Source organism: Seriola aureovittata, chromosome 2 (genome assembly GCF_021018895.1).
Source record: "Seriola aureovittata isolate HTS-2021-v1 ecotype China chromosome 2, ASM2101889v1, whole genome shotgun sequence".
In the NCBI taxonomy this organism is placed as follows: Eukaryota; Metazoa; Chordata; class Actinopteri; order Carangiformes; family Carangidae; genus Seriola; species Seriola aureovittata.
Window position 1 is genome coordinate 17,398,031 of NC_079365.1, and position 19,049 is coordinate 17,417,079.

At 39.2% G+C, this 19,049-nt stretch overlaps 2 protein-coding genes and 1 long non-coding RNA gene across 8 annotated transcripts in view; 2 read left to right on the forward strand and 1 right to left on the reverse strand.

The window, feature by feature from the left end:
* Positions 1-55: 55 nt before the first annotated feature.
* On the reverse strand, positions 56-7,835 carry ptgis (prostaglandin I2 (prostacyclin) synthase). 3 transcript variants are annotated; one of them, XM_056396666.1, is made up of 10 exons: positions 7,699-7,835; positions 6,148-6,267; positions 5,416-5,591; positions 5,163-5,309; positions 4,965-5,077; positions 4,671-4,852; positions 2,275-2,437; positions 1,782-1,963; positions 1,322-1,473; positions 56-742 (listed from the first exon to the last, which is right to left on the reverse strand). In XM_056396666.1, the coding sequence occupies exons 2-10, from the start codon at positions 6,175-6,177 to the stop codon at positions 583-585; spliced, it is 1,305 nt and encodes a 434-aa protein (XP_056252641.1). In that variant the 5' UTR covers positions 6,178-6,267; positions 7,699-7,835; the 3' UTR covers positions 56-582. The 3 variants fall into 3 exon arrangements, with proteins under 3 accessions (XP_056252641.1, XP_056252631.1, XP_056252622.1); XM_056396656.1 differs by having other exon boundaries at positions 6,148-6,271; positions 7,699-7,811; XM_056396647.1 differs by lacking the exon at positions 7,699-7,835 and adding an exon at positions 6,724-6,872 and having other exon boundaries at positions 6,148-6,271.
* On the forward strand, positions 7,758-11,602 carry LOC130182096 (uncharacterized). Its single transcript, XR_008829672.1, has 2 exons — positions 7,758-7,871; positions 9,457-11,602. It is a non-coding gene; the product is annotated as an uncharacterized LOC130182096 (long non-coding RNA).
* A 357-nt stretch (positions 11,603-11,959) lies between these two features.
* Positions 11,960-19,049, forward strand: part of LOC130181464 (SLIT-ROBO Rho GTPase-activating protein 3-like) — a 31,279-nt gene continuing 24,189 nt past the window's right edge. For 2 of the 4 annotated variants that reach the window (XR_008829575.1, XR_008829576.1), the window contains exon 1: positions 11,960-12,498. Coding sequence is in view for 2 of the 4 variants with exons in the window: in XM_056395704.1 (XP_056251679.1) it covers positions 12,432-12,498 (67 nt within the window). In the remaining 2 variants the exon portion in view is untranslated. The remainder of the gene's footprint in view (positions 12,499-19,049) is intronic. The other 2 variants (XM_056395704.1, XM_056395713.1) reach the window with 2 other exon arrangements.

The following is a 19,049-nucleotide window of genomic DNA, read 5'->3' on the forward strand; positions in this document are numbered from 1 at the left end:
GCCACAGCCTGCTGTTTTTGTTAATGGTCATAAGCCAAAAAGGTTAAAAACCACAGAACCTGCATATTTTTTTATTTACAATCTTCATCTGAAATACATAAATTAAGCAAAAAGTACAATATTTCCTTCTAAAAATGCAGAGGTGTAAAGTAGCATGAAATGGAAATACTCAGGTATAAGTACAAGAACCTCACAATTGTACTTAACTATAGTACTACAGTATATGTGCTGTACATATTTGCACAATGGATAAACTCTTCCATTTTCTCTCATCTCCTCTTCTTAATATAAACTTGGCAAGAATACCCTTACACTGCAGTTACTAATGTCATGTTGTGTTCCACATTTTTCTAAAGCCAACAAGCTGTAGCCCAAAAGTACAGAGGCCATTTGTATCGTATCAAAAAGAGAAATGTGAAATTAAATTATAATTTTTCCTTTTTTGTATTAAAAATATTACTTAAACACAACAAAGTTAAATATGATATATAGATGCACTCCGAAATACAACATAGAATAAATAGTGATACAATACATATTACAAAAAGGTTTATCAACAATTTGTATGCTTAATCAAATTAGTCACATTTTATGCTGTGGCATCTTCAGTCTGTATCGAACTTGCAGATCTCCGTCTGGCTGGAGCATCCCGAAGCCGTAGCGACTGGGATTAACTGGTGGCAGTTTAGCCTCCGGGTCACACATCTCCATATCAAGATGGGTCAAGAGCAAAAACACAAATCTAGAGAAACAAGAGGGAAAACAATTTAGAAGAGGCGACAAACCGCACATTTATAAACATGACTTGTGAGAGTCATATTTGTATTACTGCGCACATCCAGTTAAATCCAGAAATTAGTATGTGACAAAAAAAAAACACATCCAAGTGAATAAACCAATTAGATAAAGGGGGCAACATGTCTAAAAATAACTGATTCCCAAAGTCTCTACATCAGTATTAAATAACCTACCCCGCCCCCCCTCCTTTGTATGTTGTGGAGTACAAGGATTGACCTTTGACCTCTGTAACTGGATATGATGTCTGAGAAAGACGCTCTCCCATCTGACTATCCTCTATTACCCTTAGCCTCTTTCATACTGATCATTACAGAGTATGGGCCATTACTATATTGCAGCTTGTTGCTAATGATGATAGAGGACATGAAAGCAAGACTGAAATGATAATAGGGGGAATATTATGTGGAGATGGATTTTGCTGGTCTGCTTTGGTAATCGGGACGAAATTGCAGGAAATGCTTTGATCACGAATGCATCGTTTTAAAACTTAATATACATCATGGAAAAGGATTTTTACACTCACTGTTTAATGGCTGTAACAGCAAACTCTTTCCCAACGCAGATGTTTTTCCCTGCGCCCCACGGCAGGGTGTAGTACTTCAGTCTTTTTTCCTTCTTGTAGAATTTATCCTTCACTGTAATGTCTTCATTTAAGAAGCGATCATACTTGAAGATCTGTTGAGAAGAGACGAGAAAATGATGAAAACACACGTTACATGTATAATAGTAGTGTAATATCATGAAAGCAGGTTGACTTTTTGTACAGCACCATGTCCTCAGTTAAAAATAACACGCAGTTATCACATCTAACCACTGAAGACAACTAAACTGAATTAACTTTGGGAATTGATTTTGCTGTAGTTGTTTAATTTGCAGGCATTTAGCGGTTTATCTCAAAGGATTTATTCCGTCAGTACTGCATTTATCTTCGTGCTCCTAATGCACTGACCATGTTGTACACTTCAGAACTACACACTAAGTACCTGTGGGTCTTGGTGTATCTCTGGGTCCATTTGAGGGCTGAGGAAGGGGAACAGACACACTCTGTCCCCCTGTCTGAGGTGGTACTCCTTTCCATTGGCCATGCGCAGGATCTTATCCTGAACCACCTCTCTGTTGATCATCACCGCAGCGGTGAGTCGTAGGGTCTCACTCAGGACGCTATCTACAGAACGGAAAAGGACAGCAGAGTGGATGATGTCAGAGGGGTGTCAGAGTGAGTTAAGTCAGCGGTGCCCTCAGGCGTAATTTGGAGATGTACAAACATTTGCACAGATATGAGGAAGGCAATAATTATTTAATTGAATCAAAGGTCAAACTTTTATTGTCACTGTCATTGTTTTAGCACACTGTGCTTATCTTATTATTTCCAACAAGTCAAATGAGACTTTGTTTCCATCTCACTGAACTGGCTAAACCCGGAGGTGGAGCAGCTCAAGTGACTAGTTGAAAAGGCAGCTAACAGCTGTTACGTACCAAACACAGGTGTGCTGTGTGCTTCCAGCGAGTTGATGGGGGGATGCTGTAGGGAAGTATCCTGGAGAGTAAGGCATCTGATCTCTGATTTAACAGCCTCCATAGCCTCAGGGTGAGTGAGCAGGAAGCCAAGAAGCCAAAAGGCAGCAGGTCCAGCGTTACACTGAAAAGAAAAACACCCAACTAAGCAAGCACTCACATCTTCTAGCATGAAAAACTGCATATATGTTCTGTTTATATGAACATAAAATGGATAAACCTTTTACTTTTTGGAAGATTTCAGCCAACATTTCCTCTAAGTTCTCTGTAATGCTGCTGTCTGAATATGACTGATATGAGCAGAAGCCAGTGAATCAATCCACACCTTGTAGACACTGCTGTCAGCCTCTTGGGGAGAGACACCTGAGCCTGTCAGACAGTAATTGCTATGGGTTAAGGGAGTTGTTCTTCTTACCTCTGCACATCTCAGGTCAGCTCTCCATTGACAGCCAGGGCAAATACCCAAAAGCGATTAGAGGTGCATCACATTGGCTTTCTGCTCTCTTCAGATCTTTAGATCACCAGATCTGATGCCTCAAGTAATATTAGTCCTGTTACGTGATCAGCTGCAGGATATGTGAGTTTTACAGGAAATTTACTCAGAGAGATAATGAGAAGACTGATACCACTGGAATGCCACTAGGCTAAATATGTAGTTGCTGATGTTTAGTTTTTATGATTCAGTTTAAAGAAACTAAATAGAGCATGCAAATTAGTAAACTTAAGTCATGTTGTTAGGTGGATTTAGTTATGTCTTTACTGAGCCAGGCTAGCTGTTTCCCCCTGATTCTAGTCTTTATGCTAAGCTAAGCCAACTGGCTACATATTTAGTGTACAAACACGAGTGTCACTCTTCTTATCTAACTCTCTGCAACTTTTGAGTTAGCATATTTCCCAAAATGTCAAACAATTTATTCTGGGTATGAGTTGATTCACTGGCAGCTGCAGTATGGTAGGAAAAGTTATGAATGCAAGACTCACTAAACACTAATAAATGTGGCAGTAAGTGACCTGATTTATTTTCCATAAAGTTAATTTCTTGATATGATCAGTAATTCTTTTTACATTCAAATAAATGTGTGGGGGTGGCGAGAGTGTACCTACACTACAACACATTAAATCACCATTTTGTCCAACAAGGAAAGTGACTAATAAATCAATTTCAGTCTACATATGTTTCAATCAATAACATTGATTGTTTACAAATAGAAACATGACAGAAACCGCAAGCTGGTGCAGGACTCGTGATGAGGTTGTAGGTGGCTTTAGAGAAATCCTAGAATTGTACTTTACTCTGCAATACCTCAGTCTGCCTGAAACACATGTAAAAGCCATATTCACTCTGGCACTTCTCACTAGCTTCACATCTAATCCCTGTATTCTCTGCAGTGGTGCTCCAGTTTCCGTCCCAGACTGAGACTGTGTGCTTATATATCCCAGCAGACATCATAACGCACAAACAAACATGCTGGAGGACAAGCGGTCTTTCCTAAACCAGCAGAGCAGCCTGTGGGCGGCCAGGTCGAGGCTTCTCCTTGCTTAAATACTGTACATTATTGGGTGAACAATCATTGTTCCAGTGAGACTAGCTGGATAACAGAGGGATAAATCTAGTGCATCTAAAATGTAGTGTAGAAGGAACAGCAGACACTAGGACAATAAAACAGCTCGCTAACTCCCCCACCTGGCAGCACAGAGCAATGATACCATGTTGCTCTGGACTTGTCTGGACTAACGATCCTGTTTGCACACCTGTGTCAATCTTGCTAATACTGGCAACTTTGTACACTGTAGCCACTTGAAACTAAATGAACAAATAATATTTGAACAAGAGGCATTGTTCACAGGTGAGAATATAGTTAGTGATTAACCAAAAATGGAAAGAGATTTAGATAAAGCAAAGTATCCAATAGGTTTTAATATAGTGTGCTGAACATTACTATTTATCCATTCACCCAGGTTCAGTGGAGCTGTTTTGTTGGCAGCAGAAAACCTGATTGACAGTACAGTATGTTTTCAGGGTTGAGTGACTAAAACAGGAAAAAGAGGAAGCAACTTGAGCTGACTAACACAGTTATCTTGCGCACTGAATTCACATGTAATTACTAAACCTTGAACAAGGGGCCAGGGAAACTGATACATTTATTACAACTGGCAAAACAGCACTCTGAGCTGCAGGTTGAGGCAGGTAACTCCCTTCTCCATTGTTGGCAGGCTGAGCACCATGGAGTGGAATTCAGGCATGCAGTCTGGGTGTGGAGAGCGTGCATGTTTTGGAATCATTATGTGGCCTTGCTTGTATGTGTTTGTGGTTTGTGTGCACATGGGAAAGAGACAGACAATAAACCGGCTCTCACCTGTGTGGTCCACAGCTGCAGCAGTGAAGCCCTTTTCTGCATTTCTGCATCTACCCCCTCCTCCTGCAGGAAGTGATGGTAGCTGTGCTGCCAGGAGCCGGGCTCTGACTCTCCGCTCAGCCAGCTTGGGGACAGCAGCTCCCACAGTCGCTCCCGGGATGAGTTGGCTGTTTCCCTTTCCCCTATTTGAGACCCAACATAAATTCATAAATACCTTACTGTGCTGTATGGATATAAAGGAACTGTAACTGAAAGTGAGATAATTTGACTTTTGTTTACTATTGTGCTATCCACCTTGCTTGAGTGAGCGGCGAGCAAGTTTGGTGAGGAGATTGTCAAACTTGCGGAACTCTTTGTAGACTGTGGCAGTATTGTCTTTCCTCTCAAACAACGTAAGGTATCCAGCCCTGAGAAAAAAAATAAAGTTAAAAAATCTTCCTAATGATATAAATGCTGATGTCATGTACTTTACTGTATCTTGCTGTCCGTTACCTGAAGAGCAGGCTGTAACATAGGCTAAAGAGCCCATCCTGTCTCCACTCTGAAGGGCCAAATCCTGTCTGGTCACCCAGGAGCAGGTTCTGAAGATGAATGTTCATGGAGCTGTTGAGCTTGGACAGATGAAGACCATGAAAATGCCTGAGGAAATGCAAAGCAAACCAGATATTGACATTTGCAACATTAACTTAAAACACATTTTTCTGTTGTTGTTTAGAGATCTAAGTTTAAAAGATGCTTTAATTACCATTCCATCCATTTCCTCTCTGCTGTAGGCTTGATGCTTGGCAGCTGCAGACTGAAGATCCTTTTCAGGAGCTGGTTTCTTGCGCGGGTGAAGTCCAAGAACACTGTGTCATTTATGATGGCATCGAAAGAGTTTGGGTCCAACAGAACAGTCACGTAATGACCAGCAACACAAACCTGCAGGGACATCATTTTAGTTGTTCAAATATTCTGTACTCTATAACCAGACCTTATTAGAGTTCCCTTTTCCAAAAAATACTTTAGTTTTCTGTCTTTTAATTTGAAACTCTATGGAATAGTCAGTTATTTGCTAGAAATCCCATTCAGTGAAACACTTTATTCTATATTGGTAAAATAGAAAGCTGTGCTTGCCTCTGAGGAACATATTTCAGATATAGTCAGATTTAAAGTTTTATGTGGGACTAATTAACTTGTTACCACCTCATGTGAATTCTAATGTCCTTTTAAAATGAATATGTTGTTGCACTTATATGAAAACCTTGTTTTAGTGCATTTTAGATCATATTTTGCAGTTTCAGATCAGTTATGACGCGTTGTTCTTGTATGCAAGAAAAAAGACCTGCTTTGTCAAACCACAGTATGAATTTTTAATCTATTTGACAGTCAAATGTTATTTTATCATACTCAAAGCAGCTTCTCACTTCCTCTAACGTTGCCATTTTTGTAGATGAAAATTCAACACCACAGTCATATGATCTTTATCATAACTTACTGTGAAGATATCCCCATGTTTTTCTTTCATTCGGGCCAAAAACTTTGCAGCATCTTTTCCAAACTCAAGAGCGTGCCCCAACCATGGAATGAGACCTTTGTCCAGAGGTGGCTCATTTTTCTGTCTGACAGGTATAAGGAAACTCATTAAAATTCTAACAATGTGATAGAGTTGGCTTATCTGTGTTTCATTCATTCATGAATCTCAACCAAGAAGTTAGGCGTGAACATGAAGCATACTTTCTGTAGCTGAGAAGTCATGCACGTACACTATGGTATAAGTAAGAAGAATCTTTAGTTTTTAGTTTTATTGTGTTATGTTGTTTAAAAACAATGCTAAATACAGAAAGAATGAAATGCTATTCTAATACATCTCATACTTTTCATTAATGTATTTCATTAATTATCAATTGTATTTAACTAAAATAACAATCGCAAAGCTTTTATAAATTTTTACATTTGCAAAATGTGCTTTTGCGGTATTTTCACCATCCTCCAGACTCATACAATGTATTAAATGAAACTTTGGTAATAATTTAATATCTGCAAAAATCAACATATTAATAAATGGCTTTACCTTCTGCGAGTGGAGTAAAGGAGAACTAGTATAAGCAGTCCATTAAGAAGTAAGAATATTGTCCATAACATGTTTCCGTGAAGTCTGATACTTGTGCTGTCCCACAGATAATTTACTCCATGACAGCTGGCAACTCCCTTATATCTCTAAGTCTGGCTCAGCTTTAACTGCTGCTTGTTAGGAGGCGTGGAAAGGTGTGGCTGCTGAAACAAAGTGTTGCACCATACTCAGCAGCAGCCACGACAGAAACTACATCCACTGCAAATCACACAAACTGAGATTACATAAGATGAAACTCAACTACTTCTACTTTTTTTTTTTTTTTTTTTTACAGCTTAGCTAGGTTAGACCTTTCAAAATTACTGTCAAATAGGCTGCACAACATATTTCATTTAAACTTCATAAAGTGCATGGAAATACCACCTGCCAGTAAATTTCACAGCAGTGACATCATCAAGGTAGGGGGACTCATGTTTCATTTAGCAAAGGGTTACGTCAGGACTCCCATATTTTATCACATGCCCCACCCCACACAAGTCCTAAGGCCTTGCTGGTGTGAAATATTTATATGACAACATCCAACTTCCCTTTTGTCTATTTTTACCTCCCTTAAGATGACCTCCTACACAATCATAAGCTTAGTATCTACTGATGATACTACCTGTCACACTGAAACCAATGATTAATTTCCCTATTGTGAAGTTTAGAAAAGATCTTCATAGTTTGAGTTTTGTTTGATGCTATGACAGTATTCTTACAAATGAAGAACCCTTTGGTCAACTTTACTAGACTTAAAACCATTATACAACCAATCTAATGAATGTAAATTATAATCAATGGTAAACATAAACAAATAATGGTATGATAACACCAGACAGTGAACTGGTGTAGGTACACTGCTGCAGCTTGCATTTCGAGACTGATAGCTGGTTGCTTGGTGTGGACACTACCAGCAGAGGGTAGTCGTGTACTTACAGCAGCCTCGCCTTTCAGCAACTGGAGAGAAGTTCAGTAGTCGTGGGTCCTGAAGTGAACTGATGTGTTACTTCAGGTAAAAATCATAAAACTCAACAGCCCAAAAGAAACTCCTCGACAGATACTTTTCACCTGAAAATGACAAGTAACGTCAATGCGGCGCAGCTTGGCAGGTAGGTTACATTAGTGATACCAACAACGTTGTCCCGTACAAGATATTTAAGGAATATCAAAGATGACACAGTATTTTGTTGAACAGGCAAAACCATAGTAACAGCAGGCGAAAATTTAACGTCACATCCACAGGGACTAATTTAAATTCTCTACAACGACAGTGTTTTGTTGGTAAATGAGACGGACTGTAAAACAATGATGATTAATTAAATTTAAATAATTAATGTACGTTATTACCCCAGTGGCATTAAATTAGTAATTTGAGGGTTATTCCCTAGAGTCGCACGTAGCGGTTAGCTTACTACAGCTAGTGCTAACATTAAGTGTGCGCCTTGCTAATCGACACCTGACTACAACAACATGAAACTTCAGTTCCTACAGGAAACACAAACACTGCAGTTAATGTTCAGGAATTGTCAAAAGAAATAAACATGCTAATGCTAATGTATATGTTTACAGCCAAAGAATAATAAATAACAATAATAAATAACCATAAAAACATGCCTGTGACTTATCATTGCACAAGACATGATATCTACCTAGATATTCCAGTATCCCTCATTTCACAATTTCTGACCCAAACTGAAAAGAGATTAATATTCAACAAAATGATAAATAAGACAATATTTTTATAATAATTTTTATAAGACAATATAATATGTCAAATGTAATGTAAAACAACACGCCTGTAGCTTGCTATTTGCAGGTGCCATGGTTATATACAATTCACACATACATTAAAATCATCATTACATAATAATCAAGTATATATCAATTTTTAGTGCATACATTTCCATTATCATGAAACACCCTCCTCATTTGAATAGAAACCGGCTCAACCAATCGTAGTAATGCCTTAAGACAACTTCTAATTTTAAATAATGTCCTATAGACACTTTCAACATTGCATTAGCATCAGACTTTGTATTAGAAAGTATTACCCTGTACCCATTCTGCAATACAGGCTAGCAGTTAATTGGATTTCATAATGCTATAATATTTCTTTGACTGAAGCAAAATGGTCAGTATTAAAATCACAATGTTATCACATATCTAAACATTTGGTAATCCTTTACAAATCACTACAGGTGCTTTCAACTTAGCATAAAGCCCAGGAACAGAAGCACATGTTTGCACATTTTTGTGAGCCTGATGAAATCTCTTCAGTTTATTGAAGCATTTTGCCATGAATTTTTGATTTGGCAATGTGGTAACTGATGACTGTAGCCAGTAACAGTAACTTAGTTTGAAACTATTCCCTTGCTTAAAGATTTAAAAGTGCTTATCCTTATCATCAAAGTGTTTCAATCATGGAAATGGACCAATAATAGAAGAAAATACTGTGAATGGTACAATATAATGTCATTTATTGTTTTCCTGCAGTATAGTGAATTTACAAATCACAAACTCTGATCTAAATTAATTCCAACTCTGTTAAAGTCATACCCAGGTATGATTAGTTTAGCCATGTTCTGCTGGTTTTTATAGTGTGATGAATTTAATATAATTTGAAAAAATAATTTTCTGCCCCTTAGTGTGATGTTACATTTAAAAAAGAAGATATTAACTGTCTAATGCTTTCAGTCTGCAGATACCTCCCAAGGGAAGGGAAGGGACCATCAGCATTGACGGCCAATAGGAACAGTGTCTCAGGAATAATGCTGTTATTATGTTAATGACCCTAAACAGCCTGTTTCATAAAAGGTGGGTGTGGCGCACTGGAAACCAAATGACTTTAAACAAACAGCCTGTGGTATAAACAGACATCACATACAACATCACATACAACAAAGGTTTTAATATGTAAAAGTTTGTCAGAAAGCATTTTCACCCCACGTTAATGTCTAATCCACCTTTAAAGCAATAACACATTACTATTATTACCTTTCTTCACTGTAAATCCTTTATTTCTGGATGGTTAGGAAATACATATATTTTACTTCAAAGTCAAGGTGAAACTAAAAAACGTTGGCTTCAGTCATGTCTACTGGGTCAAATAAAAGGCAGGTAAAGTGCCCAGCAATTTGACCTGGATCTCCATCATGCTTTTGAGCTCAACAGCTGATTGTTAACGCAGCAAAAAACGAAGAACAGCAAATGTACATTGTTTCGATCTTTTATCTCACTATTTCTAAAACTCTGAAATATACATCACAATATACACAAGGACACATGTATAATCTGATGCAATCCACTACAAAAATACCCTGCAATGTAAATGCCATTAGATACAATGTTAGCCCTAATTATACTGGTAACAATGTAAAGTTATCTATGATTGAATTATAGAATGACAGTATGCATAATCCTGAATAACTCAACTACTGTAATTACTACATTAACACAGCGAGAGGTCTTTGTTAGCCTCCTGAAGGAAGCTAATCTTTTCTTAGTGGACCATGTGATGATCATTCCTCCAGTAAAGGCTCATAAGTGGATGGTGTTAAAGTTTCCGTGGCCTAGTTAGACACAGCTTTTTCACATTATTTTCAAACCCACCCCAGCTTTTATCAGACCCACTCTGTGGCCAAGGACTGGTGAGTAACATTTGCTCAGGAAATTAGAAGTTGGAGTGAAGACTGTATGGTGAGAACTGAGCAGTTCTCCTGCAGATTTCTCCTGAGCTCTCATCCAGCTTAAACAGTTGTCACAGGCTGACGCAAACCCACAGATTTCCTGAGAATTGGGTGCAAAGGCGGACCAGGATCTCTTTTCACAGAAGAAAATGCAATCTTTTCAGAGAAAGGCCCAAGAAGAACGTGCTCAGTCATCCCTGTCCTGTACACCGGTTTAAACTCCTTTAAGAACACAAAAACATGTTTTTGGAAAGATTTAAGGTCAAAAATATGAGATGCAGTTGCACTTGAGAAGTCAAAGGAAGTTATTTGATAGGACTTGTCAGCACACTGTGCTGAAATGAAGTGCACCTAGAGGGGAAAATGCAGAGCAGAGTGACAGATTGAGACATTCTGACTTTCTTTGGAGAAATCCTCCATAATCTTTATCAGAATGGTGCAACTGCATCTGTTTAGAGAGGTTATTCTGTAACACCTCATTTTCCACCAGTTACAAGCAAAGTTTGACTCATGTCAATAAGTTGTCGTGTTCACAGCCCAAGAAGAATTACTTTTGCTGATTTCAATGACAAACAGATTGTTATGGGGTTATGTCTTCTAACATTTTAAACAATAGAACATTAGCAATGGCCTCACACTAATGTCAAAAACATTATGAGGACTTATGGTGCTCTGTCATGGCTGACACTGTGGAGTCAGTTGTTACACATTAAAATTGAACACATCTTAAGCAATGCCATGTCCAAGTTACTAATTACACCACTGATCTTACACATGGAGATCAGTTTTCTCATCATGGTTGGTACTACTCAGCCTGTAAAAATAGTGTAAGCTCTTACGTATGTGGCTTTGGATGGGGCTGTCTAAAGTTTATGATGTCATTAGAGTTATCTTGGTTTGGAGTTGACACTATAAATCTTGTAGAGAGCCTACTCTGTGAACTCTAGAAATATGTGGGCATTTACCAGGCAGGGAAAGGTTATAATGGGAAATGTAGTATTAAGCATTTTTGGAGAATGATCACAGACACTGATTCTGACCATTTAAAAAAAACAAACTGTCTTAATATGAATCCCCAAACTTTATGGAAGTGCTTTACCAAATTGCTGGCATACCCCTTTTATGTTGATGATTAAAAAATACTACAATTATAAGGCTGTGTTTTTCATAATCAGATCATTATGAATTGATTATTTGATTAATCCAGTTTATCCCAAGAAGCACCCACCCAGCTATCCCTGTGTGTTCTGCAGTCAGCTACAGTCTCATGTTACTGTAGATGTTCTTGAAACTGACCTATCAAATACAGATCGCCTGCAAAATATCCATGTACTCCTTCAGCTGTGGACTCAGATCAGTAACAACACATCCGTTATTGGCAAAGGTTTGCATATCGTTTCACTCAGAAGAATCTTAAATCATCCATGTGAAGAAAAGTGGCGAGGAAGGGAGGGGAGGGGGGGGTTGGGGGGGAGGAGTCTGAGATTGACTTTCGCATCCATTCAGTCTTTTCTGCAGCAGCATTGAACTCGCCGAGAGAGAGAGAGAGAGAGAGAGAGAGAGAGAGAGAGAGAGGGAGGGAGAGAAAAGAGAGAGAAAAAAAAGGCAGAAGCAGCCCAGTGCTATTATCGCCGAGGCTGCTATTGCTCACCCCCGGGCTTTGTGAAATGCACATCAAACGTGAATTGTTTTGCGATTCACCGAAGAACACTAGTGGTGAAGAGGAGTGGTCGGGGACGGAGATCATTATGCACTTCTAGATCGACGGCGCCTTGAACGCGGCAGCAGCAGCAACAGCAACAACATCAACATCGCAGAGCCTCAAGTGCGTTTAATCTCCGAAGTTGTGTCAAAGCGGGCGATGATTCGCATTTGATTGTTGCTCAACTATCTGGAGAGGACTGCAGAAGGGCCAACGCTGCATTGTGGCAAACTGAGACGCTGATTCCTCCCCGAGGATTGCACAATCCGCTCTCGCCCAAAATGTCATCTCAGGCGAAAGTCAAGAAGGACAAAGAGATTATTGCCGAATATGAGACCCAAGTGAAAGGTTGGTAACGTACAGGCCTGATCGCATTGTTATTCAGCGTGTCAAGGCACTATTGCGTAACTTTACCACAAGCTTTATATGGCTTTCAGTGTGCAGTGCTGTGGGGTGGGACAGATTGTGTGGTAGTTGTAGATGACAGTCATTTTTTTTTTTTTGACATATTCCGTGGAAAAATGTCTCGTAAATTCATAAGTCAGCCATTAACCCTGAGGTTATTATTTGAATCCAGTTGTACAACAATGAAGATGTAACTTGGCTGAACCGGTTTTTCCCTCTATACTGAAGATGACTGTGTGCTCTGATTCCAGAGCCTTAACATGCCTAGCCCTGCATGTGTGGCCATGTAAACCAGTGGAGCTTCATAATTTGTTTCAAAGTGCAGCTGATATTTCTGTGAGACTGTGCTTATGTTGTGCATCCACCAAGGGAATGTACCAATTCATCTTGGACATTTTTTTTCCAAGTAGACTGGAGGTCACGCACCCCAGATACTATACAAGGTTCTCGGAGACAGCTGTGTATGTTTTACACCTGCCTTTTGAAAAAGAATTACTTATAATTCTTACAATTTACATTCATTGATACTGTGATTTGTGTTACCTGAAAGGATGATAGCATAGCTGTGAGCATTTTCCTGACACTCCTGGACAAAGTGTAATATCGGGAGGATGAGGGAATGCTAGAGAAGGTCACACAGCAAACAGTTCAGAAAGTCCATACATAATGTATGCTGTCTGCATGAATTATGAACCATGAAAGGATTTCACTGTCTGCCGCTAAATATGTGACTGGATAAACCACCCAGAGAGAGAACACAGTCAGGAACACTGACACTGTATCAGAACAGACAGGGCAGATCGTATAGAGGTGGGTTGTCTTCTCAGCCTTTTAGAGACAACTTCACTGTAAGCTCTTCACACTATGTGCATCACCTTCTTGCAGCTATGGGTTTGCTCTGTTTAAATCTATCAGGCTTTATACAGACAGTGTGGGCCTCCTTTTATTATTTCAAACCAGGAAAAGCTGATAACATTACTCAATTAGCAGGAAATTGATCAGCAACTATTTTGATAACGGAGTAATTGTTGAATGCTGTTTCCAAGCAAACATGGCAAACATTTTCTATTTCCTGTTTCTTCATTTCAAGGATTTGCCGCTTTTCTTTGCTGTGACAATGAAGTGAAAGTAATTGGGTTTTGGACTTGAGAGATAAAGATGTCATTTTGGGCATTTTAGGAAATTGTGAGTTTTTTTTCAACTATATTCTGACATTTTATTTACCAAACAATTTAACAAATAATTGAGAAAATAGTTTTTAGATTAATCAATAATAAAAGTAGGCTAATTGTTAGCTGCTGCCCTAAAAGCAGGATAACTTATGGCTATGGATATAACACTTATTATAGACATAATACACCATCATTGGAAGACTGGGCCTGAACTTTCTATTGAAATCATGTTAATGATGCTTAATCATTATTTAACGTCATTAACTAACTCACGGTGGTGGAAACCACATCACCAGAGCTCTTCAGTCAACCAGGTGTTGTTTGACTGGTCAGCCATCAAACATGACAAAGTGCAGTTTTGGGCCTGGAATGTTGTTGCTTGACATGTTTGTCAGCATGATCTGCAGTGCAGTTCAGAGAGTCAGCTGTATACAGATAAGTGGACATGTCATACATGTGCTGCAACTGAAATGCAAATCATGCAGAATCTAACAGGCAAGAACTGCATTTTAGATTTTACCTTAGTTGTACCACAAGCCCATTTTATTTTATATTTAAGATTAAGATTATCTTCACTCTCGTGTGTCTGTCCACTAAATATGAAGCAACAGTTAGCAGCCATTTAGCTGAGCTTAGCTTAAAGACTGGAAATAGGGGAACACAGCCAGCCTATATTTTTTGGCCAGGTGCAGTGACATCCTGGAGTCAAGAAGAGATACTCCAGCCCATAATCCAAACTTGTTTTTATGTTTATTTTTTTGTGCAGATAAAACAAACCAGATATAACCTGTTAATTAGTTTTAGAGGTGCTAGTGAGCAAATGTTGTGAGCCTGACATATGTGGACCAAAGCTTGACAGCATGTGTCTGGAATGAAGGGTATGATTTGCATTTTGCAGACAGAGGTGCAGTTTACTTTCTCACTGTCCCTGTTTATGTGTTTGACTATTTCACACTCTTTCTTTTGCACTCTCACGCTCTCTCTCTCTTTCTCTCTCGCTCTCTCTTGTTTCCAAACCAGCTTTGTGGCTGTGAGAGAGCCATCACAGCTCCGTCTCTCGTCTCGGTTTCAGGAAAAGCTTTTAAGCTGACATCTTAAGCTCATTTGCAAACTGGGCTTAGATGAGTTTGGAGCTGTGGGGGCTTTACTCTGACACTGACACTGGCCTCCAATAATGCTGAGTTGCTGACTGCACAGAAGTTCAGACACAAACCTAATGCACTTTGCGGTATTTTTGAACATGCATTATTTCAGCAACAGTGGGGTCGTGATTGTTGTTGTGCTGGTGTGTGTTGTGATGGCTTCACAGGTCTGGGCCTGTGTTGAAGTTATTGTCATATGACATGTCTGATTCATTGATGACTGAATAGTTACTCATGGGCAGAGAATACTGCTGTTTATCATAACATTTAGTCATCATTTAGTCATTATCTTGTTTGTTTGTAACCAGAACATGAACATGTCTTCCTGAGAAGCAATTAAGACAGGTTTTTTCCATCCAAGGTTTGTAGGTGACCAACGTGAGGTATCTCTAAGCTTCCTGCCGATCCCAAAACTGAATCACAATTAAAGCAAATTGCTCTAATAAAGTATATTACAAAACATTTACTGTAAGATTTGTTGTTGCTAGGGGAACGTATGCCAGTACGTAAGACTTGTGTAACTTAACCATGACTTTAAAGGGATTTCTGTCCTCAAAACATCAGAAAAGATGAGAAATAAAAAAGCCCAAGATAAAATTATATGTAAAATTTGTAATATTTTGTTGTAGAAATTGATTTAGGTTATGCTGTCCTGCGGACAATGTGACTGTAACAAAATAGCATCTTACTATAGGCACTCCCACCGCCACTGTATTTGCTGCAGATATGCATTCCATTAGGAGCATGTAGACACACCCCTCTGTGTGTATTCATCATAATGAAAGAATGCTTAGGCTGATACTGTCTTGAAATGTCAGGGTTGCGTTACGACAGTGAAACAATGTCTTTGTTGCCCTTGTCTTGGTAACGTGTATGAGACGCTCTGTTGCTGTGCTGACAGAGAAAACTGTTTGGAATTCTGCCCAGTGTATCCTGGATTTTCCTGTCCTGTGGTTGCACAAATAGTGATGCCTTTCCTTGTTAGAAATATTTGAGTGGAGGGACAGAGAGGAAGAAATGTGAACTCAAGCAAATAGACTATAGAGGCATACCATAGTCATTAATGCATTCAGAAGACAAGTGTTCACAGAACACAGCCTTGATTTGTACCAAATTATGTCAACGTGTCAGATTGGGTTAGGCCACATGTGACTAGCCACGCATGGCAAACTGCAGACACAGCCCCTGAGACTGTTACTGGCCATTGCTGTGTTAGGGTACTGTGGTGACAATGACTCCTCACTACGTGATATTTGCTGCTCTCTGCTGCAGTGATGCAGGAGCCTAACTAGCATCCCTGCAAGGCAAACCAATAGGTTCTCCCCATTTCATTACATTATATGTCGGAGATCCAAGCACGTAACCTCTGCATATAAGGCCTCGTAACGGCTGAGCTCAAACAGGTACCTTACTTTTCTAAGGAATAAACCTTCAGACAGTATTCGCATGTGACAAAATTATTTGGGTGAAGTGAATGTTATATCAGTTGAGGGACTGTCTGTATTTGGTTGGCTTGATTTAAATTGTTATATATTTAAAAAGGTTAAACACCTGTATCATACTGTTGCTCAACAATACGCCGATACTCAATCACAACCAGAATGATGGCAGAGGGAAAGGTCTTTTCTTCATTTTACTCTGCTTCAGTTTTGCCCTAAAGTGTCTGGAAGCAATTAATTTATACTCAGAATGCTAGTTAAAGTCACCAGAACATACCAGGATGTTAACCATATGGGTTAGGAGAAAAATAAACATTGCAAATGGGTAAAGTCCTATTAGTAAAATTTCCATAAGCCTTTGGGTGTGGAACATTATTCATTTGGGTTAAACACTGTTCCCAAGGCAGAATACCTGATGTGGCACATGACTCTGACTGTATTCATTGACGAAAAACCTTTGCTCTTGTGAAATCAATAAAAAGATAGAAAAACAGACTTCATTTAGCTTTTTGAGGCTTAGTTCTTGCAATGTTATTCACTTGAACTCCTCCCCAGCTTCCTCGTAATTATGCATTACTCTGCAAAGGCCTGAATCATTCATTGAATGTAGTGCAGTATTGCACAGTCCCTAGTAACAGTTTAAGTTCTAAAAATAACATGCTCACAGGAGAGCGAATGCAAATATCACGAGTCTATTTGATGTCTCGCTGATATAATTATGCACTTAAATCAGTTTAGATTTGCTTATTATATTGTCTGCTTATTCTGTTACACTGTCACTGTGTGATTAGAAATGATTAAAGTCACATAGGCCAAAAAATTGTGTTGTTCAGTGCTCTATTTTAGCACAGAAGTACATTGCAGTGACATTTCTTTCTATTTTGAACTTGATTGCTGCCTCGTTCATCAGCACAGACTGTTTATTGAGTATACTTCGGAGCAGAGAAAGTTGCCCTTGTCCTTGGCCATTATGCTAAACAGACTGACTGCTGTGACTGTCAGAAGAGGGAGCTGGCCTGCTCCCATTGAGATGCCTCCAGAGGCATGTAACCAGGCAACTGGGCAACTATGGGGACCATGAGGGGTACATCTCCAAACAGCAAGGGACTACATATTTACTCTGTCTTCTTCGTTCTTGCTCATTCATTCATATTTTCACTCGCACACTCACAGACGATGGGGGAGGCATTTTTGAAATCCTTTATTCTAGATACAGAAACAGCATTTAGAAGTGAACAAAAGGGCTTTTCTTCCACTGGGCCATCTTTTCCATTGATAAATTTCTACAGAGTTCCTTTGAGTGCACAGCAATCATATGCATGGTTGAAACAGTCTGTCATAATGGAATCCTCAGCCATCTCAATGTTGCTCAACTGCTTCTCATTGTCTTGTAGAGAGAGAAGCTTTGTTTAACCCCCTGTGTTTGTGTTTGTGTGTGTGTGTGTGTGTGTGTGTGTGTGTGTGTGTGTGTGTGTGCGTGCGCGCGCACGTGTGTGAAAGTGTGTATTATCCACACATTTGCCATATCCTTACAAACAGTGTGTAATAGAAAAATCAGTATTAATATTGCGATACTTAATTCACAGAACAGGCCTCGGTTCTGATTTATGGTTGATCCCCAGCAACACATTCAGTAGCCACTTAGCCACTGGATTTATGGCTGGCTTGCAATAAACAGTATATGGATGAAATAAAATAGGACCTGTATTCCTTTTCAGTGTTAATGTAAAACCATAAAAGTGTTGTTATTACTTCACTGGACATGTTTATCACCTGGAATCCCAAAGGTAATTAGTCACAGCCAACTATAGCACCGATACAGGCTGTGCAATACAAGAGGGAGTCTGTAGTTATTTAACAGTGGTCATTTTGAAAAACATAGATAAACTAATTACACTCTGAACACGCAAGCTACACTATTGAGATTTTTGGGACATAATAATGATGATTAACTTACTTTTAACTAACTGTAAGAGTAGGAAAACAATACCAGGAGGCTTCCTGGACATTTATTGTTAAACTCTGTGTAACAGACTGTGGGTGCTATGAATAGGAAATATTTTCCCAAAGTGAAATAATGCCTTATTAAGAATTTAATTCTGAAGTATTATATTCCACATGGGTCTATTTCTATATCTATAAAATTTCTGCTCGTAAATACCATATCAACCGAATTTTCAAATGTCGACCAAAACATAATTTTTCCTCATTCTCAGACTATGAAAAGGGGCAGTTAGTTTCCAAACCTCATAAGCAGAAAACCACAGCAATCTTTTAATCGAAAGAATGCCTGCAATTTGTTTTTTCAAGACAAACTTCTCTGAAGGCTCGCTCAGCACAATGCATTTTGAGAAGCTGACCTATTTTATATTTTCCGTGCTGTCTGCTGCAATCATCAGACATGCATCTCATACGCACGTGTGCTACCCCAGCATTTAGACACCCCCGCACTCCCTCCCTCCCACTCTATACACACACGCACACACACACACACGAACACATACAAACATACAGACAGCAGACAAATGCACTTTGACATCCAGTTTTATCCAATTATGATGACTTTGTTCTTTTATTAGTGCTTGTGCTGGCTTGACTGTGTCCTCACATATTTGTGTGTACTATATTATGTGCTTTGCATGATTCACTGCTTAAGGACTGTGGTTTAAAAGTTGACCTGCACCACTGTTTGGCAGGCAGAAGAGAGGCCCAGCATGTAAGCCCCCCCGCCCCCCAGAGAG